The 25,048-nt window shown below is 43.8% G+C and overlaps 1 protein-coding gene across 10 annotated transcripts in view; it reads left to right on the top strand.

The window, feature by feature from the left end:
* DCAF5 (DDB1 and CUL4 associated factor 5) overlaps positions 1–24,703 on the top strand; it is a 109,592-nt gene extending 84,889 nt beyond the window's left edge. For 6 of the 10 annotated variants that reach the window (XM_073997610.1, XM_005561593.5, XM_015453919.4 and 3 more), the window contains exons 8-9: positions 12,390–12,517; positions 19,998–24,703. In XM_073997610.1, the coding sequence (XP_073853711.1) occupies positions 12,390–12,517; positions 19,998–21,752 (1,883 nt within the window). In that variant the 3' untranslated portion in view covers positions 21,753–24,703. The remainder of the gene's footprint in view (positions 1–12,389; positions 12,518–19,997) is intronic. The other 4 variants (XM_073997612.1, XM_073997614.1, XM_073997615.1 and 1 more) reach the window with 1 other exon arrangement.
* Positions 24,704–25,048: the final 345 nt, after the last annotated feature.

Below are 25,048 nucleotides of genomic sequence, written 5' to 3'. Positions count from 1 at the left end.
TTCTGCACGCTCCTGCTCAGGAAGACTGTTAATCAGTCTGTTTTTTTGCTATACAAACTCCAAAGAGATTAAATTTATTTGCAGTATAAACAGTACTATATAGGTCTTTCCAACGGGACTTCCTAGTGGGCTGAGGAGATCATTTCAGTATATAAGACTTATATCTACTATAAAACTTGCTACCAGGGAAGATCAGGTCCAATTTTTTAGTTGATTTTAAATAACTCATTCTAAAAATCCCTTTAAAAATTAGAGGAAGGGGCCAGGTGCAGTGGCTCATGCCTATAATCCTGGCACTTTGGGAGGCTGAGGGGGGCGGATCACTTGAGGTCAGGAGTTTGAGACCAACCTGGCTGACATAGTGAAACACTGTCTTTACTAAAACTTCAAAAATTAGCCGGGCATAGTGGTGCACACCCATCATCCCAGCTACTTGGGAGGCTGTGGCAGGAGAATCGCTTGAACCCGGGAGGGAGAGGTTGCAATGAGCCGAGATCGCACCACTGCACTCCAGCCTGGGTGACAGAGGAGACTCCAGCTCAAAAAATAAAAATAAGAATTAGAGGAAGGAATAGAACTAGAACTGGGAACTTTGCTGTGGCAAAGAAAAAGTCCATTGGAATATGTCTGTGACCTCTAAAGTAGGTAGGAAGGACACCTGTTTTTATATGGCAATTCTGAAAATAAAATAAATAGACTAGCAGTTACATATAGAGCCAGTGTTACATATTGAAAGGAGCATTAGACTTAAAATCATACCTGGATTCAAGTCCTCTAACTTGAACTTAACTACCACTAACTACATGACTGATTTTTAGCAAGTTACATAATAGTATTTGTCTGAGCCTCAGTTTCTTATATAAAATGTCTCCCTCCCCTGCCTTATATTGTGTGATGATTTAATAATCTTGGAAGCTTTCTGAAAACAATGCATATTCAAATATAAGACATTGTTACTGCTATGTATAGTAAGATCAGTGTAGATCCATCATTTCCAAAGCATTTTTTTCCTAGTAAGTTAAGTATGGAAGTAATGGATTTGGCAATGTGGGGGGAAGGTTGGTAGGTGTCTCTTAAAAATATTTATTTTGGCCGGGCGCGGTGGCTCAAGCCTGTAATCCCAGCACTTTGGGAGGCCGAGACGGGCGGATCACGAGGTCAGGAGATCGAGACCATCCCGGCTGACACGGTGAAACCCCGTCTCTACTAAAAAATACAAAAAACTAGCCGGGCGAGGTGGCGGGCGCCTGTAGTCCCAGCTACTGGGGAGGCTGAGGCAGGAGAATGGCGTGAACCCGGGAGGCGGAGCTTGCAGTGAGCTGAGATCCGGCCACTGCACTCCAGCCTGGGCGGCAGAGCGAGACTCTGTCTCAAAAAAAAAAAAAAAAAAAATTTATTTTGCCTTTCCCTTCTCTTTCCCTGAATTCTTGTTAGAAAGGGCTTTAGGGTTTTCACAGGTCAAGTTGCTTTTCTTGAGCTACCTGTTACTCTTAAGACCTTCTTATTTATGGAAAGAAGCATAATGTGATAGAGTTGTTAGGACTGGCTTTAAATTCCTGATCCATTTATCTTCCAACTGGGGGCTTTGGAAAAATTTCCTAATCTTACCAAACTCCTGTGAAATAAGGATTTTAACACCACCACCAATAATAGTACTTTCTTAGGATTATTGTGAGAGTACTTAGTAGCTACTGAATGACTGTTATTCCTCACTAAGAAAACCTTCTCGGCTGGGCACAGTGGCACATGCCTGTAATCCCAGCACTTCAGGAGGCTGAGGTGGGAGGATCGCTTGATGCCTCAGGATTTTGAGACCATCCTGAGCAACATAGTGGAACCCTGTCTTCACAAAATTTTTTTTTAAAACTAACTGCTACTGGGCACAATGGCTTGTACCTGTAATCCTGGCACTTTGGGAGGCTGAGGCAGGAAGATTAGTTGAGCCCATGAGTTTGAGACCAGCCTGAGCAACACAGCAAGACTGCGTTTCTAATAATAAAAAGAAAGAAAGAAAGAAAGAAAGAAAGAAAGAAAGAAAGAAAGAAAGAAAGAAAGAAAGAAAGAAAGAAAGAAAGAAAACTGGGCATGGTGGCATATGCCTGTAGTCCCAGTTGCTCAGGAGGCTGAGGCAGGAGTATTGCTTGAGCCCAGGAGTTTGAGGCTGCACACTTCAACAACAGTATGAAAGAATGAGACTCTGTGTCTACACTCTCACCTTTTAATAACTCCTTAGAGATCAAGACATTGTCCTTCCTTGCTGCCCTCCTGGAATGGCTGACTGAGTTGTTCTTGCATGAAGGCTGCCCTTGACTCATCAGTAGTTCAAGAAGGTTATCTTATGTGACAAATTTTTCCCTGAATGGAAGGGAAAGACATGTATTTTTACTGCCAAGTCACTGCAACCGCCCCCACTGGCAGTAGGCTGATGAAGTAGGCTGGAAACAGCTGTAAATGCATTTTTATGAGCCTGCATATGTTTGTGTGCTCTGTCCTCTTTTTCTAGACATGTATTTACTCTCAGTGACTTAGGCCTAGGTATCTGCTTTTTCCTCCCATGTAATTGGAAAAAACAGCTGTTTTTAATTGGTTGCAAGTAGTTGGTTATAAACACATGTGAGGCACATGATGAAAGAAGAACTCAGCATAACTGACATTTTTGTGCAACTAAGCAATGATGCCTGTGGAGCTCTTTGAGCTGTACTGACAGCATTGGCTATCCCCATCTGGCTTTTCTCATCTCTTAAGTGGTTATGTAGTCTCCAGGAGGCAGTCACTGCTCTGTCTGTATTGTCAGTATCCTTGATTGTCCTTCTCTTTATGGTTTGAGACTAGAAGACCCTGCAACTGTTAACTTGGGCCTTTTTGAAATGCTAAGAGGCTTGGTTACCTTTTCTCGATGTACCAGGAAAAGAAGTAGTCTCTTGTCTTGCCGTAAACTTTTTTTTTTTTTTTTTTCTTTTGAGATGGAGTTTCGTTCTTGTTGCCCAGGCTGGAGTGCAATGGCATGATCTTGGCTCACTGCAACCTCTGCCTCCCGGGTTCAAGCGATTCTCCTGCCTTAGCCTCCTGAATAGCTGGGTTTACAGGCATGTGCCACCACACCCAGCTAATTTTGTATTTTTAATAGAGACGGGGTTTCTCCATGTTGGTCAGGCTGATCTCGAACTCCCAACCTCGGGTGATCCACCTGTCTTGGCCTCCCAAAGTGTTGGGATTACAGGCATGAGCTACCATGTCCGGCCCTTGCAGTAAACTCTTAATTCTGCCAGTGGAGTCAAGAATGAAACAGATTGTCTTAAATCTGCTTACCAAACCCCTTTTTTGCAGATAGCTTTAAGCTTCAAGCTTTATTGCAGAGAGGATGATGAGGGCTTTAATTTCAATTTGTTCACTTACTGAGTATCCTTAGATAAGACATCATGTAAAGCTCTATGGGCCACTGAAAAATGAACATTTTTTTGCCTTCAAAGAGCTTCCAGTATAACAGAGACGACAAAAAGGATGTGCATGAGCACACACACAGACACATACACTCAATATAAAAGTGGCTTCTGAGCCCTATAAAAAAGGTAATGAAGGAGGTCTTGAAGAGACTTGGGGAGACTGGTAAAGTTTTCATGCAGTTAGCATTCCAGAGGACCCTGAAGGATAGGTAGGATTTCAGCCCCTTTATTTCTCTGCTCCTACTTACTACATTATAGTAAAAATGCTGTAAAAGAATATCTGGGCCAGGCGCAGTGGCTGCATGCCTGTAATCCCAGCACTTTGGGAGGCCAAGGCGGGCGGATCACGAGGTTGAGAGATTGAGACCATGCTGGCCAACATGGCGAAACCCCATCTCTACTAAAAATACAAAAATTAGCTGGGCATGGTGGTGCGTGCCAGTAGTCCCAGCTACTTGGGAGGCTGAGGCAGGAGAATCGCTTGAACCCCCGGTAGGCAGAGGTTGCAGTGAGCCGAGATCGCACCACTGCACTCCAGCCTGGTAAGACTCCATCTTAAAAAAAAAAGAGAAAAAAGAATATCTGTGCTGGATTAGGTGGCTCACACCTGTAATCCCAACATTTCGGGGGGCCAAGGCAGGAGGATTGTTTGAGCCCGAGAGTTTGAGACCAGCCTGAGCAACATGGCGAAACCCCATCTCTACAAAAAATACAAAACATTAGCCAGGTGTGGCGCCATGTCCCTATAGTCCCAGCTACTAGGGAGGCTGAGGTAGGAAGATTGCTTGAGCCTGGGAGGTGGGATTACTGTGAGCCAAAATCATGCCACTGCACTCCAGCCTGGGGAACAAAATGAGACCCTGTCTCAAAAAAAAAAAAAAAAAAAAAAAAAGATATTAAATCGGCTGCAGGAAGATTGGAAAAAAAGAAACACTTATTGGGTGATGGAACCCATATGTGGAGATTTTTTTTTTCCTGCATGCTTGTGTTCCACCATCTAATACACTCACATCTTTTCATTTCATCATATATTTATTAAAAACCTTACTCTGTGCTAGGCACAGTTCTAGAGACTAGGGATACAGTGGAGACAGAAGCCCTGCTATCGTGGAGCTTATGTTCTAGCAGAGGAAACAGTGAACAATAAACATAGTAAATTATGTAGTATGTTTAAAAGGTTAGAAGTGCTATAGAAAAAGTAGAACAGAGTAAGAAAGATAGGAAGTGGTATTGGGCGGCCTGGGGTGGTATTGGGGGCCCGCGGTGTTGTGGTTGTATACAGAATATTTAGTATAGGCCTTATTGAGAAGTTCATATCTGAGTAAAAGCCTCAAAGTGCTTAAGGAGCTGGCCATGCAGAAATTTGGTAGAAGAGCATTTCAGGAAGAGCCAGCACGAAGGTCCTGAAGTAAGAGTATACCTGGTGTATTTGATAAACAGCAAGGAAGTCAAGGTGTTAAGGCAGAGTGGGGGATGGGGATAATAGTGGGAGATGAAGTCAGTGATGAGTGAAGCAAGGCGGGTGTGCAATCATGTAAGCTCTTACTGAGGAAATGGGGTGACATTAGAGGATTTCGAGCAGAGAATGGTATAATCTGACTTGTTTTAAAAGGATCACTCTGGCTGCTGAGTTGAGGATAGATGGTAGGAATGGGGCTGCCAAGAATAGAAATGAGAACTAGTAGGGGTCTCATTTGATACAGGTGAATGGTGATGATGGCTTGAACCAGGGTAATAGAGGTTGGATTCTAGATATATTTTGAAGGTAAAACCATCAGGATTTTCTCAAAGATCAGGGAAGAGGGCAGTGCAGGTAGTTCAAGATGTTTCTTAAACATCCAGGTAGAAATGTTGAATGGTTTGAAGGTCTAGAGTTCAAGAGAAAGGTCTGGACTAGAAATAACAATTTTAAGTTTGGATAGCATGTAGATAGTATAAAGCCATAAGACTGGGTGAGCTTACCAAATAAGTGTGTATAGTTAGTCAGGATTGAGCCCTTAAGATATTCCAATCTTTAGAAGTCAAGGGGAGGAAGCTGGGTATGGTGGCATGCACCTGTAGTCCAGCTACTTGAGAGACTGAGGTGGGAGGATCACTTGAACCTATTAGTTCAGGGCTGTAATGTGCTGTGATTCCAACTGTGAGTAGCCACTGCACTCCAGCCTGGGCAGCATAGCAAGAAAACAAAAAGGAATCAAGGAGAGTATCCAAAAAGGAGATCAAGAAGGAGTGACCAATTGAGGTAGAAGGAAAACCAAGAGAGGGTGATCCTAGGAAATCAGGTGAAGAAGCAACTAACTAGGTTGAATGTTGCTGATAAATCAAGTAAGAAGAGTTCAGATGAAGACTGAATTAACCATTGGATTTTTTGGTGAATAGCATATGCTGTCATATACTAAATTTTCCCAAGTCCAAATCATTCATATTGCTCAGGGAAGGACTAGGTAATCAACAGAGATTTGATGTCCATTTTATCATTTGAATAACTACTGTTATCTGGTTTTCAACTTCTCCCCTACAAAGTACTACTACCCTTTTAGGTATCTGTTCACAGTCTTGCCTTATCAGTATGTTGTTCAGGATGGTTTGATAACCCCAGCCTAGAGCTGCCCGATAAGGTTCTTCATGAAGTACTGAAAGCATTTCCTATACCATAATCTGTCTTTTTAGCCTGATTATGATAGAGTTGTTGTTTGTTTGTTTGTTTTTTGAGACGGAGTCTCCCTCTGTTGCCAGGCTGGAGTGCAGTGGCACAATCTCGGCTCACTGCAACCTCTGCCTCCCGGGTTCAAGTGATTCTCCTGCCTCAGCCTCCCACATAGCTGGAACTACAGGCATGCGCCACCACACCCCACTAATTTTTGTATTGTTATTAATGTAGAGATGGGGTTTCACCATATTGGCCAGGATGGTCTTGATCTCTTGACCTCATGATCCGCGTGCCGTGGCCTCCCAAAGTATTGGGATTAGAGGCATGAGCCACTGGATGATAGAGTTTTTTTGATAGCACTCTTAACAGTGTTCTTCACTAATTTCCATTTAGCAATCATTTATCACATCTCCTTCTTACATACCTTGCTCTATTCTTACTATCTTGTATATATCAACATCTAAATCTCAGAAGACCAAGGTTCTTTACTTCTTCATGAAGGTCATTGCTCTATTGTTTACAAATGCAAGCTTTTATCTCCTGCTGTCATAAGTTTTTGTTTTCTGTCAGCCCCTTCCAGTCTTTTGGCCCCTGTTCTAAGTTCCTCACTATTGCCTGCACACTTAATTTCTTCCCACTCTTACAAAGGTATTTGTTCCACCTATTATAGTCATTAGGCACTTAACAATGAGGATGCATTCTGAGAAATGTGTCATTAGGTGATTTGTTGTGCAAAATTCATAGGGTGTATTTACACAAATCTAGATGGTAAAGCATATACACACCTAGGCTGTGTGGTATAGCCTATTGCTTCTAGGCTACAAACCTGTATAGCATGTGACTATACTGAATACTGTAGGCAGTTGGACACAATGGTAAGTGTTTGTGTATCTAAACATAACTAAACATAGAAAAGATACAGTGAAGATACAAGGTTGTTTTTTGGATTTTTGTTGTTGTTTCTGTGGTCTTTGTGTGTGTGTGTGTGTGTGTGTGTGTGTGTGTGTGTGTGTGTGTGTTTGAGACAGTCTTGCTCTGTCACCTAGGCTGGAGTACAGTGGTGTGATCTAAGCTCACTGCAACCTCCAACTTCCGGATTCAAGCGATTCTCATGCTTCAGCCTCCCAAGTAGCTGGGATTACAGACGTGCACCACCACACCTGGCTAATTTTTGTATGTTTAGTAAAGACAGGGTTTTGCCATGTTGACCAGGCTGGTCTCAAACTCCTGGCCTCTGAAGTGATATGCCCACTTTGGCCTCCGAAAGTGCTGGGATTACAGGCGTGAGCCACTGCTTCTGGCCAATATACAGTATTATAATCTTATGGGACCACTGTCATTGACTGAAACATCATTATGCAGTACATGACCATAATGGGGTTGCAAAGAAAGGGCAAAAAGTCCAAGGACTCTGGCAAGAAAATGAATCCTGGTGTTTTGTCCAGGTTGCATTTGGGATTGATTTCAGTACAGAGTACTTAAGTGGTCTCTTTTATAGCCCAAAGTGCCATGATTGATAAGTTGCTATTAGACCAAGACATCAAGAAATCTTGACCACATTGCTTTCAGCGTTTGAGTCAAAAACATACTCATTCTTGGAGGACTTCATGAAGCAAATGAACTTGACAGTAAACAAAAGCAACTGAAATTGGCTAGAAATGGGAATAGTATTCTGACTCTTCAAAGGCCTGAGGCAGTAAACCCCTGGCTGAATGTGATGAAAGTGGGCCATAAGTAGAGAAGGGAGGGAAATTAGGACATACACATTTCCCTTGGTTTTCTCTAAGGAGACATTTGGCCTTGGCATTTAGAAAGATCTTTATCTGAATTTTGAGCAAGTTGTTTTCCCCTGGGATCCTGGGGTCTCCTAAGGTAGTAAGTGGATCACTGATACTGAAATTCTGTGAGATACCTTTTTCTAATTTTCCTTTCTGAGATCTTGCAATAGATATGGTTATAGTCTTCCCCACCCCCCTACCACCTCTTCTAAATCAAAGAAAGATTAATATATGGGGACTTTGGCCTCAGCTTAGGAACGAAACTTAAAAAGGGGTGTCAGCTGGTTGGGCGCGGTGGCTCATGCCTGTAATCCCAGCACTTTGGGAGGCCAAGGTGGACAGATTATGAGGTCAGGAGTTGGAGACCAGCCTGACCAACATGGTGAAACCGCATCTCTACCAAAAATACAAAAAAATTAGCTGAGTGTGGTGGCATGCGCCTGTAATCCTAGCTATTCAGGAGGCTGAGGCAGGAGATTTGCTTGAACCCAGGAGGTGGAGGTTGCAGAGAGCCAAGATTGTGCCACTGCACTCCAGCCTGGGCAACAGAGCGAGAGTCCATCTCAAAAAAAAAAAAAAAAAAAGTGTCAGCACATTTGGCTAAGCTTACCAAAGCAGATAGCCCAGAGAAATGACTATTGGTTTATACAGAATTTTATAAACAAATGGAAGCTCAGGAATGAGTCAGATCCTTTTTCCTGGGTATGTGGTATTTTATTTATTGGTACCCATTATTAGCGATTCGGTCAGGACAGTTCAACAACCAAGGGGGTGAGGTTGATCCTTACCTGGGCCCTTACCCACAGTTTTAAGAGATGACCCTGAAGGGAGATTATGTGGGTTATATAGTTCTTGGATTAAAATATGCCCTTCCTAACTCCTTCCAATTTGATCCTACTATCGACCAGCACAGTCTGGTTAGATGACAGAGGAAAGGAGACCCTAGACTCTTTCTGATATTGGCATTTTGACTTCAGCTATTTCAGATTAAAGGAGAAGCTATCTGGCTTATACAGATTTCTAGGATGAATCTCAAAAAATTATTGTATGTAAACTGTTCAGTAGCAATTGTATTCAATCATCTCAAACCTGGGAACCAGGAAAGAAACTATGAAAAACCTCTCTGAAGCCATTTATTGCTATGATTGTACACAGTCTTGGTTACCTTAAACAAATGGCCACTATAATTCTGCCTGTACCTGTTTTCACCATCAGTCTCTGGGTTTATTGATTTCCTCTTTTTTTTTCAGATTTCCTAGGTACCAGCGTGGGTGGAAAGAAGGAAAAAAAAGACCTTGTGTTAAAATTGCTACCAAGAAGAGAAATCAGGGCTGGGCGCGGTGGCTCACGCCTGTAATCCCAGCACTTTGGGAGGCCGAGGCGGGTGGATCACGAGGTCAGGAGTTCAAGGCCAGCCTGGCCAAGATGGTGAAACCCCGTCTCTACTGAAAATACAAAAATTAGCCAGGCATGGTGGTGGGCACCTGTAATCCCCGCTACTCAGGAGGCTGAGGCAGATAATTGCTTGAACCTGGGAGGTGGAGGTTGCAGTGAGCCCTGATCGAGCCACTGCACTCCAGCCTGGGCAACAGAGCGAGACTCCATCTCAAAAAAAAAAAAAAGAGGTCATATTGCCTGAAAGTGCAATAGAAACAGTTTTTCCATGGTCTGAATTTTCAGACATTGATACCCTTCAACTATTCTTTAGATCTGAAAGTTACTTTAATTGTGTTCCAAGTCAGAAAGATTGTTTTGCTTGATGCACTTTAGTTCTATGATAGCTGATTCTTTATGAGACCTTCCATCTGTCCTCTTACTCTAAAATTGCTCTCTTTTTAAACACTATTCATTCAGCAAGTATTTATGCACCTGGTGCCTTTGGACATTGCACAGGTTCTAGGTACGCAAGAGTAAGTAAAACAGATCCAGTTCTACTCTCATCGTGTACTCAGTGTCAGTGACGTGATGAAATGGCTTATGGTAATGCTATAGAGCTTGTGCTTGGGATACCATTGAATACAGTGCCCCTTCTTTTAATTTAGGACTTCAGAAGAAAACCACCTATCTAATAACTGCCAGAAAGATTTAGTAATCTAAATCTTCTGAATGTAAGCTTCTCACTCCATTCCTGTTCAAACTTTTCCATCTTCCAAAGGAAGCTGTTATGGTGGAAAGCATATTAGGCACTGTAGCCAGACTTTGGTTGAAATCTCGGCTCTGCCATTTTCTAGCTTTGTGACTTGGGATAAGTCACTTAAATCCCCCTACATCCCCCCCCGCTTTTTTTTTTTTTTTTTTGAGACAGAGTCTTGCTCTGTCGCCTGGGCTGGAGTACAGTGGCTGGATCTCAGCTCACTGCAAGCTCTGCGTCCCGGGTTTACGCCATTCTCTTGCCTCAGCCTCCCGAGTAGCTGGGACTACAGGCACCCGCCACCTCGCCCAGCTAGTTTTTTTGTCTTTTTCAGTAGAGACAGGGTTTCACCGTGTTAGCCAGGATGGTCTCGATCTCCTGACTTCATGATCCGCCCGTCTTGGCCTCCCAAAGTGCTGGGATTACAGGCTTGAGCCACCGTGCCCGGCCCATCCCCCCTTTTTATGAGGCAGTAGGATTAAACAAGAGATTATTGCTAGATTTAAATCAAAGTTTCTTTGCTAACCACCCTAGTGGGAGTAGAGGTAGAAGTAGGATGTTAAAAAAGTAAAATTCAGAGGAGACCCATGAGCAGAAACGCTACTTGTCATAATTAACCTTATCTAGAAGAAATAGACCCAAAGGAACTTTTGGGGGATGGTAGGATCTCTGTCAAGACAACTATTTTGGGGTTCTTTAGATTCCTATTTATCCCTCTTCCCTAATTCTCTCTAGTTTGTTTTCATTTTGACTAGGCCCAGCTTCCCTTTCATCCCACCTTAGGAACCCAGTGCACTCAGACTGCCTAGAGGTTCCCACAATGGCAGTGTACGTCAGTGCCTAACTTTTCCTCATCCTCTTTCTCCATGAAAAATACGCTAATCCTGTGTCCTAGTCCCTTTCTTTTTTTATGGTTTATTAGCAAACTTGATGTTGGGCTGAGATATGAATATGATAAATATATTTTCCATTCTGGACAATTCAAATATTAATGTCAAATATGGAGAAAAGTTTTGTCACCCACCAAATAGATTGAGCACCTAAAGCTGGCTGAGTGAGCAGATGGGTGCAGTCTGGAACCTTTTGCTGTCATAAAAAAGATACATACATGGCAATAAGGAGGTATCTCTTCCATGAGAAAAAGGAGAGTTGTGTTAGGGGACCAAAAGCAGAAAGTACCCCTAGAGCCATATTATTTTTGGGGAAGGGATATTGTTGTAGTCTTTTTCCCTCTAAACACAGACATTGAGAAATATTTGGAATGAGTATTTGTATAAGGTGGAGTTGGGAGTGGAGGGAGGCACTTGGAGCACAGACTGTCTAATGATACTTTGTGGCCTAGTGGAGCCATGCTCCTGGTAGGGACTAAGAGGTGATTTCTTGAGTAGATGAATGAACACTCATTTGTTTGTGTCTGGATGCATCACATTTTGCCAGTTAGCCAAGGGCACATGTTTTTCTGTGTGTACTGAGTTGTCTCATTGCTCAGAAGGAACTTGATCAGAATTTATGTGCATGTGTTCTGGATGGGTATGATATCATTATCAGTGCAGTGGAACCTTTGAATTTATCCCAAGTTCATAAATGATAACATGTTTATCTGTGTTATAAGTTCCAGGCTTCTGGCACTTTTCTCATTCACTGAAGAAGGAAGCCTACAGGATGGTCCTTAAAATGCAGCTTCTATCGATGTCCTCTTGACTTTAATCTATACATGGTATCTTTAAGGTCCACTCTCTAATTCTAATTTTCAGCACTTGGACCCTGCTTATTATGAAAGTGATCCAAATCTTCTTTCCTTCTGTATCCTTAGTTCTCCCTGCTATTGGCGGGGTAGGGGGGAAGTATTCTCTCTATTATTTCCCCCAGTGGTTTTGGTTTTTATGGGGTTTTTTGTTTTGTTTTGTTTGCTGTCTTCATCATAGAAACTGAGGGCAAATGGATTAGCGATGTTTTTTGTACGTTTAAGTCATTATATGCTTCTGGTTCTGCATGTCCCTGGTTCAGCTGCCTACCTATTCCCAAGCAGTTCAGTCTCGTTTTGCTCGTGATTGGCCTTTTCTAAGGTAGCACTTGGATTCTATCTTGGGGATCAAAAATTTGAGAAATGTTTTCAGTGGCTTTGGTTTCATTGACAATGGAATTGTGGTGGGTGGGTGTGGGCAATGCTTAAAGGCTAAATAAAGGCTCTTCATAAGAGCACATATGCTGAGAGGTGTTTCATCTTCTCTCTTTCCATAGCAACTTATCTGTAAGATTAAGCATTCTGCTGGTGGTATAATAAAAAAATCTTAGCTCCCATTCAGAGCTGTTTATCTGCTGTTACTGGAACCTATTTACTTTCATTCATTTCATCATCTGATTTTTGTTTCCTTCTGTTTTCCCAGGTGGCATTGGTAGGGTGGTCAACGGAGCCTTCATGGTGCTGAAAGGGCATCGATCTATTGTTAACCAAGTCCGATTTAATCCCCACACCTACATGATCTGTTCTTCTGGTGTAGAAAAGATTATCAAGGTGAGGCACCTTCCCCTTCTGTCCTTTTAGAGAAATTCTCGCAATTTATAATTAGAAGAAACTAGAACAATATATGTAGGACCTCATATCTAAACATACTAAAGGTCTATCAGAATTCTCAGATTTTGACATATTACAAAATATTAGAAAGCTGATATTAAAAAAGTGATGCCAGGCATACTGACAGTACCTGTAGTCCCAGCTACTTGGGAGGCTAAGGCAGGAGGATCACTTCGACCTAAGAGTTTGAGGCCAGCCTGGGAAGCATAGCAAGACACCATCTTAAAAAATAAAAAATAAAATAAAAAATAAAAAAAGAAGAAGAAAGAAAGAAAGGTGATTTAAAATGCTCTTTTCAGAACCATTTAGTTTTTCATTTTAAAAAGTTTTTTTAGAGACAGGGTGTTGCTATGTTGCCCAGGCTGGACTTAAACTTCTGGGCTCAACCAGTCCTTCTGCCTGAGCCCCCCAAAGTAGCTGGAACTACAGGCATACACCACTGTACCTGGCTTGGAACCATTTTTTTTAAAAACTAATCACTAGGCTTTGAAACAGACATTGTCTTCTAGACACTACCTTGTATGCTGCAACATTTTCAAAGGCGTTTGGCCTTGAGTATAATGAATTCTGTTTTCCAGACCTCATCTGGAGGTTAGGAGAGCCACTCTCCCCTCAGTTACTTTGTATGTACTTTGCATTAATTGCCATCCTAATATGGCATGGATAAAACTAATGATTGCCAGAATCATAATTAAATTGTCTCAGAAGATATCAAAAAAAGTACTGCATGTGGTTGTAATTGAGGCTACTTGAGTCTGAATACTGAATACTTGCATCATTTGCACATTGGCTGAATGAACTCACCTCTGCTAAGAAATGTTTTTATAGCTGCAAAAGTGGGTCCTAGCCTGGCCTGTGTCCACAGAAGGATGACCCACTGCCCATCACTTGTATTCAAGTTGCTAGTACCATTTTTTCCACATCTGAGAAAATGAGAATTCAGGGTAAATGATTAATTCTGGAGGTCCCTGAGATAATGACTTTTAAGTAAGGATAGGTGATGTTCCTGCCAAAAGCTAAAACACTTTGATTTTGGCTGGGTGTAGTGCATCACACCTGTAATCCCAGTACTTTGGGAGGCTGAGGCAGGAGGATCACTTGAGCCCAGGAGTTTGAGACCAGCCTGGGCAATATAGTGGGACCCAGTCTCTACAAAAAATTTAAAAATTAGTGTATACCTGTAGTCTTAGCTACTCGGGAGGCTGAGGCTAAGGGATTGCTTGAACCTAGGAGGTCGTGCTATAGTGAACCATATTCCCACCACTGCACTCCAGCCTAGGCAACAGAGTAAGACCCTATTTCAAAAAAAAAAAAAATTCCTCAATTTTTTTATTAAAATGACTTTGAAAACCTGAGAGTTTTCAGAGAAAAACGTAAAAATTTATTTACGTTGTGATTATTTTATTTCATAATTTTCATTTTCTTTTGTTCTTAAAAAATAACTATCCAGAGCTAAATCAAGTTGTACTTGATGGCAGGGGGCAGCTGTCAGAAATAAATTATTGAGGCCAGGTGTGGTGGCTCATGCCTGTAATCCCAACACTTTGGGAGGCCGAGGCAAGTGGATCATCTGAGGCCAGGAGTTCGAGACCAGCCTGGCCCAAACAGTGAACCCCTGTCTCTACTAAAAATAACAAAAATTAGTCAGGTGTGGTGGTGTGTGCCTGTAGTCTCAGGTACTCAGGAGGCTGAGGCAGGAGGATTGCTTGAACCCAGGAGGCAGAGGTTGTAGTGAGCCAAGATTGTGCCACTGCACTCCAGCCTGAGTGACAAAGCGAGACTCTGTCTCCAAAAAATATATATACACACACACATATATATACACACACATATATATATACACACACACACACACACACATATATATATATATAAAAAATATTGGCATGTAGGTCAGTATTTTTATTTGCCCTTAGTCTAACTTCTTTGATTTAGGCTTTGCTGGTCCTGTGGATCAGAGCTGACTTTCATGGCAGCACACATTTCCCTGTGGGGCTAGAATGAGGAAATCATTTTTACTGACTTTTTCTTTTTACAGATGATGAGATTTAAATTATAAATTAACTGTCCAAGGTCACACAGCTAATTGGTGGCAAAGCTAGGATAGAGCCCCCTGCCCTTTGTTCTTCCCAGTATACCACCACATTTGCCATGCTGGTGGGAAGGCAGCAAGCAGCCCAATTCCCCTGCTGGATTCGATCTTTTCAACAGGGCAGTCATTGAAATGGCCCAGTTCCTTGCATTGCTTTCCCCTTTCCTTTGGCTGATGACTGATAGGTTGTAATGTGTCCTCTCTGGGCCTGTTGATGTCATTCTCTTTCTCAGAGAGCTTTCTGCTTGGCCATCTCCTTTACAAGAGGAATTCCTGTTTGAGTGTGCACTCTGGGATGCTTCTATGATAAGTCTCCCTATTTATTGTTTAGTCAACTGAAGTCCTTACCCTAAATGTCGTATGTCGCAAACTAGCCAGGTTCTCAGAGGAAAAAGAAAAAATTGTTTTCTCTGTGAGGTTATCCAGACTGAACTATGGAGCTCACCACTCCCTGGTTTGCATGGGATCTGAACCCTGTTCCACCAGGAGGCACATTTAGCCCTTTGAAACGTTAAGTATGTACAGATGATCATAGTGAGAAGGAAAGCAGAAAGCTCTGGAGTCCTCAGCTTTGCTGTCTTATAGGTGTCATCCCCATTCACAGTCTGGCTGGGAATGACATAGCACTAAGCACTGCAGGAAGGGAGGTGGTAAGGAGAAGGATGAGACCAACAGCCGTGCCGGCCTCATCTCAGTTGGAATTACTGCCTCACCCTGCACTTACATTATCCTGAAAGGCCACTGAGTCTTGACCCTTGGTTCTGTCTCCCATCTGGAAAATGAGGGTGCTGACAGTGACTTGCCACCCAGGAATGCCTTGTAAATTACCTGTGCCTAACTCCTATTTTAATAAATGTCACTTTCGTGCCTGCTATTTCTGAGAGGATCAGTGGCTCACAGAGCATTAGCCAACACGTTCTGGTCCAGCCTGAGACCTGCTTTTCTCTCTCTACTCACCCTTCTCTCTGTCCTTGTCCTTTACTGCCACCTTCCTGGCTAGGAGAAGAGTCCCATTGTCAGGAACAACACAGGGAAACCCCATCTCTACGAAAAATTTAAAACTTAGCCAGGTGTGGTGGTGCCTGCTCTGGTCCCAGTTACTCGGGAGGCTGAGGTGGGAGGATCACTTGGGCCCAGGATTGAAGCTGCAGTGAGCCGTGTTCATGCACTGCATTCCAGCGTGGGTGACAGAACGAGACCCTTTCCCAAAAATAAAAGTGTGTCATGATCACTTGTGTAACTCAAACACTTGTCACTTAATTGTTTTCCATGTTTATGAAGTTTGAATAAGAATTGAACTGCATCCTTTTTCTCAGCAGCCCCTTAAGCTAAACTTCACTGTGCATGGAGAGGAAAATATTTGCCTCATCTCTCCTCTTGCCTCTTCACTTCTTTCTTTCTTTTCCTTCTTTTCTTTTCTTTTCTTTTTTTATTGAGACAGGATCTTACTGTGTTGCCCAGCAGGCCGGAGTACAGTGGCACAGTCATAGTTCACTGCAGCCACAACCTCCCCAGGCTTAGGTGATCCTTCCACCTCAGGCTCCTGAGTAGCTGGGACTTCAGGTGCACACCACCACTCCTGGCTAATTTTTGTATTCTTGTGTAGAGATGGGGTTTTGCTATGTTGCGCAGGTTGGTCTCAAATTTCTGGGCTCAAGCGATCCTCCTGCCTTGGCCTCCCAAAGTGCTGGGATTACAGGTGTGAGCCACCACGCCTGGCTCTTTTTTTTTTTTTTGAGACGGAGTCTCTCTCTGTCACCCAGGCTGGAGTGCAGTGGCGCAATTTTGGCTCACTGCAAGCTCCGCCGGGTTCACGTCATTCTCCTGCCTCAGCCTCCAGAGTAGCTGGGACTACAGGCGCCCACCACCATGCCCAGCTAATTTTCTGTATTTTTAGTAGAGACGGGGTTTCACTGAGTTAGCCAGGATGGTCTCAATCTCCTGACCTTGTGATCCGCGTGCCTCGGCCTCCCAAAGTGCTGGGATTACAGGCGTGAGCCACTGCGCCTGGCCAACGCCTGGCTGTTTCTCATGAACTTTGCCCCATGATGAGACATGTCTATATATATATATATTTTTTTAAGACAGGGTTTTGCTCTTGTCTCCCAGGCTGGAGTACAGTGGCGCGATCTCAGCTCACTGCAACCTCCTCCTCCTGGGTTCAAGCAATTCTCCTGCCTCAGCCTCCCGAGTAGCTGGAACTACAGGCACCTGTCATCATGCCCAGCTAATTTTTGTGTTTTTGGTAGAGACAGGGTTTTACCATGTTGGTCAGGCTGATCTTGAACTCCTGACCTCAAGTGATCCACCCACCTCAGCCTCCCAAAGTGCTGGGATTACAAGTTTGAGCCACCGCGCCTGACTGCCACATTTAACATGTAACGGGAAGTTGGTTTTTTCATTGATTCCCTTCTGAGTTGTTAACTTTCCAGTGTAAAGAAATTACCAGTTTCACAAATAGTTGGAATTGATATATTAATATTAAGCATTAGAACCAAGATAATAGGGACGGTCAGTACTTATAATGTTCAGAAGCCTCCCTGAGGGTGGGTTTTAACATTCTGGTTGAGGCGTTCAATTGCCAAATGAAAGAGAAGACATCACATTTATTGGTGTTGGGTATAGGCTTTGGTATCATTCTCATTTACACATATGAGAAACAGGCTTTCAAGTGTGAGGTCATTTGCTCAGGGCCACAGGAAATGACAGGGCTGGGGTTCCTACCTGCTCCCCTTACTCCTGAAGCACTGTGAGTCCCTTGAGGATTGAAGACTGGCAGTCTGGAGTGAAGGTTTTGTTTTGCTCTGAATCTTAGGATTGCATGAGACCCATCTAATCTACTGTTTAGAGGGAGGAGCTGAGCATCACCCACTAACTAGGAGTGAGTGGGAATCCACACTCAAGACTCCTGCCTAGGCCGGGTGCGGTGGCTCAAGCCTGTAATCCCAGCACTTTGGGAGGCCGAGACGGGCGGATCACGAGTTCAGGAGATCGAGACCATCCTGGCTAACACGGTGAAACCCCGTCTCTACTAAAATACAAAAAAAAATTAGCCGGGCGAGGTGGCAGGCGCCTGTACTCCCAGCTACTCGGGAGGCTGAGGCAGGAGAATGGCGTGAACCCGGGAGGCGGGGCTTGCAGTGAGCTGAGATCCGGCCACTGCACTCCAGCCTGGGCAACAGAGCTAGACTCCGTCTCAAAAAAAAAAAAAGACTCCTGCCTCTTAATCCTACATTTCACTCCATTACTCCAGGCTTCAGGAATGAACAGTCTACCTCAGCTTAATACATTCCAGAGCCCAAACACAAGCTAACTTTCAGTGTTAAGACTTTCATTCCTCAAGGGAAAAATGTGGAGCTGGGGTAATAATACATTGGAACTTAAAAATGGGCTTGGTGAGGAGTTAAGCCAGCATCTCACTGTTGTTATTTTGTACTTTTGTTAACAAATTCTGAGTTTCTGTGAGGTACAAATAGATTTATCTTTATATTAGAGAACATGGTTAATGACATTTTACCACTTTTAAACTGGAGAGGTGAGAGATTTGGCTCAGAATTATGAATAAGATGCAAAAAAAAAAAAAAAAAAAAAAATCCTAAGAGCTTTCCCTTTTGGACCCCTCAGCTTCCTTTCTAAGCCACCAATCTCTTTTATTCCCTTAGACATCTGTTTGCAGAGATAGTAATAATAGCTTAAGCCACATGCTGGAGACCGTGTGTAAACCTTCAGATAAACCCTTTATTTTATTCTACTTATTTTATGGTAACTGTAGTCTAGTGTTTCTCAAAAGTTGGTCTTCCTACTTACTCATCCCTTGAGTGGTTAAAAATGCATGGTCCTGATACCTGTTCATGACTTACTGAATCAGAACCTCTAAGAGTAGGACTCAGGATTCAACATTATAATTGCTCTTCTGGTGATTCTTGTGTACTCCAAAGTGAAAACCAATCCCTTAAAATTCTCTAGGGTGAGATTATGAAGCTGGAGAGGAGAGAACATCTGAGCAACATCTAGAGTTATGGGTAGGGAAAAAAGTTGAAGGAGGAATGAATCTGAGTTGGGAACTGGTGGAGGGATGCTAATCTAGGTTTCTTCAGCCTCTTTGGAACTGGGGGGTCCTCTGCAGAGACACTACCTCTCAGGAATTGCCAAGTAAAGCATGGCAGGAATGGGACTCAGGAGAATTCCCACAGGGAGGTGCATTTGTCCTTAGATAGCATTTGGGGAAACGAAGTCTTGGTCTAGATGAAGGATGGGGAATGAGGGGCCACTGTTTTCTGGGTTGGATGCCATCTAAAGATAGACACCAGCCTGTCAGGCAAGAAGATTGCCTGGGATTTCATCTGAGTTGCCATGACTACAGGCTGATGTAACTGGGCTGCTTTGTGCTGCTATGAACCAGTCTGGCAGTCAGGTGGAGCTAATCGTTCTCATTTGCAGTGACAGCTTAATTACCTTGCACTTGAATTTTGCATAACAGTAAAGTTGAGCCTTTAAGTCAGGCAGACCTGAGTTTGAGTCCTAGCTCTGCTGCCTTTTATCGATGAGTCCATGTCCCTGACCATGGAGTAGAGGGGTATTATGAGTGGGGCTGAAGTTACCTGTCCTTGGGGCATGTGTCCTACCTACTCCTATAGCTAACAGACTTGTTGGGGAGCAAGCCAGCAGCTCCCTGGTTAAGAGAACCCAGTTTCCTGGGTAACTGGTGCCTGTATATCCAAGAGGGAACTGCAGTGTAGGCAGTTGGCTATTCTTATCAAGCTCCAGTGAGCAATTCCCATCAGTTAAAAATAGGAATGTTGCAGTTGGGCAGAAGTGGAGCCATAGGCTCAGATATTAACTACCATAGAGGGCTGAGTGCTGGGTCTGTTTACATTTCGGAAAAGTGGTACCTCTCTGTGCACAGCTTCGGTCTTCTGAAAGTCTTTAACACCTTGGCCAGTCTTCAAGTCATCCTCTATCCTCCAGGATTGTTATTATAATGTCCAACTACTAATAGATGAAACTAAAAGGGAGGAAGATTCTGGTGGAGAAAGTATGTGATTACCCTGGGCCTAGAGACAGGACTTAGGTAGGTCTCTTGACACTAGACTAATACTGTGTTCTAGACCATGCTTGTCCCCACATCTGATTCTAAAAGCCTCAGTTTTCATACACAGCCCACATGATCCAGTCTAGTAAAGAACATATTTTTAAGTTGGTTAGCAAGTCCTAACTAAATTACAGGGAGGGTCTGGGGAAGTTCTGCCTTGGTGTTCTTTATTACCACCAGTGAAAGAATACTTTCCAGTTACTCCTTGTTGCTTTTGTTTTTCATTTTCTGTACAGATCTGGAGCCCATACAAGCAGCCAGGATGTACTGGAGACCTCGATGGTCGGATTGAGGACGATTCCCGCTGCCTTTATACCCATGAAGAGTACATCAGCCTTGTGCTGAACAGTGGGAGTGGCCTGTCACATGACTACGCCAACCAGTCGGTCCAGGAAGACCCGCGGATGATGGCCTTCTTTGACTCCCTGGTACGCCGAGAGATCGAGGGCTGGAGCTCTGACTCAGACAGTGACCTCAGTGAGAGTACTATCCTGCAACTGCACGCAGGGGTCAGCGAGCGCTCAGGCTACACTGACTCAGAGTCTTCGGCCTCACTGCCTCGCTCCCCGCCTCCCACAGTAGATGAGTCTGCCGACAACGCCTTCCACCTGGGGCCCCTGCGGGTCACCACCACAAACGCAGTAGCCTCAACTCCACCAACACCCACGTGTGAGGACGCAGCCTCTCGCCAGCAGCGTCTGTCTGCTCTGCGGCGCTACCAAGACAAACGCCTCCTGGCCCTTTCCAATGAGTCCGATTCTGAGGAGAATGTCTGTGAGGTGGAACTAGACACAGATCTCTTTCCCCGGCCACGGTCACCCAGCCCCGAAGATGAATCCAGCAGTTCCAGCAGCTCTAGCAGCTCCGAGGATGAGGAGGAGCTGAATGAACGCCGAGCCTCTACCTGGCAGCGGAATGCCATGCGGCGTCGACAGAAGACAACCCGAGAAGACAGGCCCAGTGCCCCAGTCAAGCCCACCAACACTTACATTGGAGAAGACAACTATGATTACCCCCAGATCAAAGTGGATGACCTCTCCTCCTCCCCCACCTCATCTCCTGAGCGGAGCACTTCCACACTAGAGATTCAGCCAAGCCGGGCCTCACCGACTTCTGACATAGAATCAGTTGAGCGAAAAATTTATAAAGCTTACAAGTGGCTCCGCTACTCTTATATCTCCTACTCAAATAACAAAGATGGAGAGACCTCCTTGGTGACCGGGGAGGCAGATGAAGGGAGAGCAGGAACCAGCCACAAAGACAACCCAGCCCCTTCTTCCAGTAAGGAAGCCTGTCTAAACATAGCAATGGCCCAGAGGAAACAGGACCTGCCCCCTGAAGGCTGCAGCAAGGACGCTTTTAAAGAAGAGACTCCTAGAAATCCCAGCAATGGCCCAGGCCATGAGCACAGCAGCCATGCTTGGGCAGAGGTGCCAGAAGGTACCTCTCAGGACACTGGCAATAGCGGCTCTGTAGAGCACCCTTTTGAAACCAAGAAGCTCAATGGAAAGGCCCTGAGTAGTCGGGCTGAGGAGCCGCCTTCTCCTTCTGTCCCCAAGGCATCTGGCTCCACTCTCAACATCGGGTCTGGCAACTGTCCCAGGACCCAGTCTGATGACAGTGAGGAGAGGAGCCTCGAAACCATCTGTGCCAACCACAACAATGGACGCTTACACCCTCGTCCCATTCACCCTCACAATAACGGGCAGAACTTGGGGGAGCTGGAGGCGGTGGCCTACTCTTCCCCAGGACACTCAGACACTGACCGTGATAACTTGTCCCTGACAGGGACACTTCTACACAAAGATTGTTGCGGGTCTGAAATGGCCTGTGAGACCCCCAGTGCTGGAACAAGAGAGGACCCCACTGACACCCCAGCCATAGATAGCAGCAGGGCTGTTCATGGCCACAGTGGCCTCAAAAGGCACCGAATTGAATTGGAAGATACAGATTCAGAGAATTCCTCCTCAGAGAAGAAATTAAAAACATGATAAATACAAAGGGAAAACAAAAAGCTACAAAAGTAGCCTTACCAAAAAAAAAAAAAAAAAAAAAAAAAAAAAATCTGTTTAGTGAATACAGAGGAAAGGAAACAAAGTATTAAAGGCACATGAAACCAGGGCCTGAAATTTTGTGTCTGATGCTGCTCCCTTCTATCCAACATTCAACAACGGGTCTGAATGTCTAGCTGGCCGTTGGCTTGTGCTGTATTAAGAAAGGGAAAAAAAAAACACCCCAAGTGATTCCTTTCTAGTGAGGCATGAGCGTAGTGTGCCGTGCAAGGCTCTGTGGAAGTAATTCTTTGTTGAGACGTTCAACTTGTTCTTGTGTACGCACACTGGCACGTGTGCGCTCATTGTCTCATAAGACCTTTCTTTCAGTTCTCCATCAGAAAGGACTTTGTGAATTTGTACTTTTTGCCATCTCACCCTGTTTACATGCCATAGGTGTTCTGGTCTGGATGATGGGTGCCTGTTAAATCAGGTTGTGCTGCCAGTGAGTTGTAGATTTATGCTGGAAGAATGGAGAATGGAAACAGGCCTTCAGCCCATTGGCTGCACTGGAGAGGAAAGCATGGTTCCTTTCTTAAAGAAATCTTCCATGTTTTCTCTAAGTAACACTTCTTTATTGAGCATTTAATGTGGACATACTATAAAAAAGGAGAAATTTTAATGCTAATGAGAGGTTTAGCACTTCAGATTCAAGAGAATATAGATTCCTGATAAATTTCACTGTTTGCAAATTGAGCAGTGCTGCAACATGTACTGTATGAAGGCCATAAAATAGAGCTAGTCATGGATAACAGACTTTAACCAGTTAGGTGCTAGATCCTAAGAGGCACTCACAAGGCCAGCAGGTGCTTCCTTGGCTCCCGTGATGGATCGAGGCATAGTGAAAGAAGGGCAAAGACAGCTTTCCAGAGCTTTGTGCTCAGACTACTAAAGTAGTTGTTATAGGTGTGTTAATGAAGAAGCTTAGTGAGGAGCAGAATGTGGTACTATATTCATTTAACTCAACCCAGAACTATTGGTCAGAAGTGATGGGACTGGCATCTTCCCTCAGACTTGCAGTTGATAGAGGCTGTGGTGTTCTCACTAGACTTTGCAGAGCAGTAGGCGTCTCAAGGTAACAGATTCTTATTGAGTAGGTCTATTAAGAGTCAGAGGGTGAGGGAGAGGAGTCTCCGGCTTATGACTGCTGGTTCCCATGAGTCTTAAGTCTTCTGGTTCCCATAAAAGACTCAGTTTTATTGAGGTAGATACAGGTTTAGAAGAGAAAAGAGCAACAGATTTTCAGCGTTGCAGTCACTCGGTTATCTGTGAAGGGTTGTGCAAAACAGGAAGGTCTAGGAATGACTAGATATCTTGTTGGCATAAATGTTATGAAAAGGCAGAATACTGGCAAGAAATGAGGAAGAGAGAGAAAAACAATATAACTTTCTTGAGTGCAAAGGTGCTAGACAATTAGGAGCCCAGCTGGGACTGGTGCAGGGAGGGCCGAACGCTGACTAGTGTGGCCTCACTGCCCCAGACTTCCTTTTAGAGGAAGGCCTGTCCTGCTGGAACTGGGGCCAAGGGGAGGCTGCCTATGAAGGCAGAAGACGTGGATGAATTCAGGCACTGGGGGTGGGGGGTTATTTATAAACGCAAGGTGGTTGATTTAAGCCAAAAGGAGATACCATCCTGATAAGTTCTGTTAAAGAGAAGATGTGCCTGGTGTGTGTGATGTGGCTGGGGTATGAAAACACTGAGAAGGAGATGAAGGAGTGTGCGTAGCATGGGGGTGTGTACAACTTAACACCTGGACTTTTACTGGGGGAGTGGGAAAGTGATTCTGTAACCAACACTAGAATTGCTTTGGATTTGTAATCAAATTGGTTCTATGATTTGTCTTTGACTATTCACAGATAATTGTAAATGCTGGTTTTATAAGCCCAAGTCATTTTACATTTGCTTTTCCAAAATGTATTAAATTTGAATTTTTTAATCCTTTATATACAAAAAAAATACATATGATCACTCAGTGTGTGTTTCTCTTCCCCTCCTTAGTCAGCACACCCAGTCCTTCATTTTATTCTATTCTATTTTATTTTCATCAGCACATAGCCTCTTCTGACTTCTCAAAGGACAATCCACAAATCTTCCTGAAGAGAAGTAGTTAAAGTTCCCTTAGGAACTAGCTGCTTGGTAGTTACAATTCCCAAATGCAGAATTTGGTCTTTTCTTGTTAAAAGCCTTAATCTCATTTGGGTACTCAAAAGAGAAGTCAGAGTTTATTCTGGTTAACTTGAGAAGCCAAGAAAGATCATTTTTAGTAAGTATGCCTTCCATCCTTGGCAAAGGCTTCCCAGCATCCTCGGCTCAGCTCACCAGGTGATAGGCCCCATAAAACACACACATGAGCAGGGTGAGAAATGCTTGCTTTATAGCTGCTCCACCCTCATCTCCAGAGATTTTTGTGTCTGTGGTTGTGGGTCTGGATACCTGGCAGGAACCACTTTTAGAGTACCTTTGCCTAAACTCTTTTAGAATTGAGGCCCCAACTTTGACGGCGCATTTAATACCCAATTTCTTCCATAATAGATATTTTTAATAGCAGAACAGATGGCACTGATTAGATCAAGAACTATTTGGAAGTGCCTCTTAAGTTTTTTTCCTGCATCCTGTACATAAAGTTTTAAGTGGCAGGTCCAGATATGTAAAATCATTTCTCTCTATTTTCCAGCTGGTTGTGTTAGTGATTCTCTAGGACAGCAGGTAAATGAGTTAAATAAGTTGTTGGCTTGGGGCAAGTGAAGTTTGTGACTATGCTTGATTTAATAAGCTGAGAGTCTCTTGTTTGTCTGTCAAGGTGCCTTCCTCTGCTGAAGCCTTACCTCCTTCTCACCCAGCAACAGTTAACTCTTCTCTTGTGTATATGCAAATAAACCTATTATTCACTTCTCACGTCTTCCTCTTCTCTTCCAGGGAAGACTTGGTTGCTTAGACACCTCTCCTTTATTTCTTTTCTGTTTTAATTCTTACCTAGTTGGAAACTTGATTGAAAGCTATGCTGAAAACTAGAAGGAAAACTGCAGTGTTCCACATCCATGACAATGGTCATTGTCACTTTTAGGTATTGGGACAAAGGTCACATCTGGACAACAAAATGCAGGGTAGGAGGAGGTATTTATTTGGTCTCCTTTACTGTGTTTAAAGGGACGTAAGATAGCGAGACCCTGGAATTGATAATTTTATTAGTTGGAACAGAGGGAACAATGCAGTGAAGTGACATTACAAACGGCTTC

The sequence above is a fragment of the Macaca fascicularis genome, chromosome 7 (genome assembly GCF_037993035.2).
Source record: "Macaca fascicularis isolate 582-1 chromosome 7, T2T-MFA8v1.1".
NCBI lineage: Eukaryota > Metazoa > Chordata > Mammalia > Primates > Cercopithecidae > Macaca > Macaca fascicularis.
The sequence above is the reverse complement of the archived record's forward strand: the minus strand, read 5'-3'. Positions and strand labels throughout refer to the sequence as shown.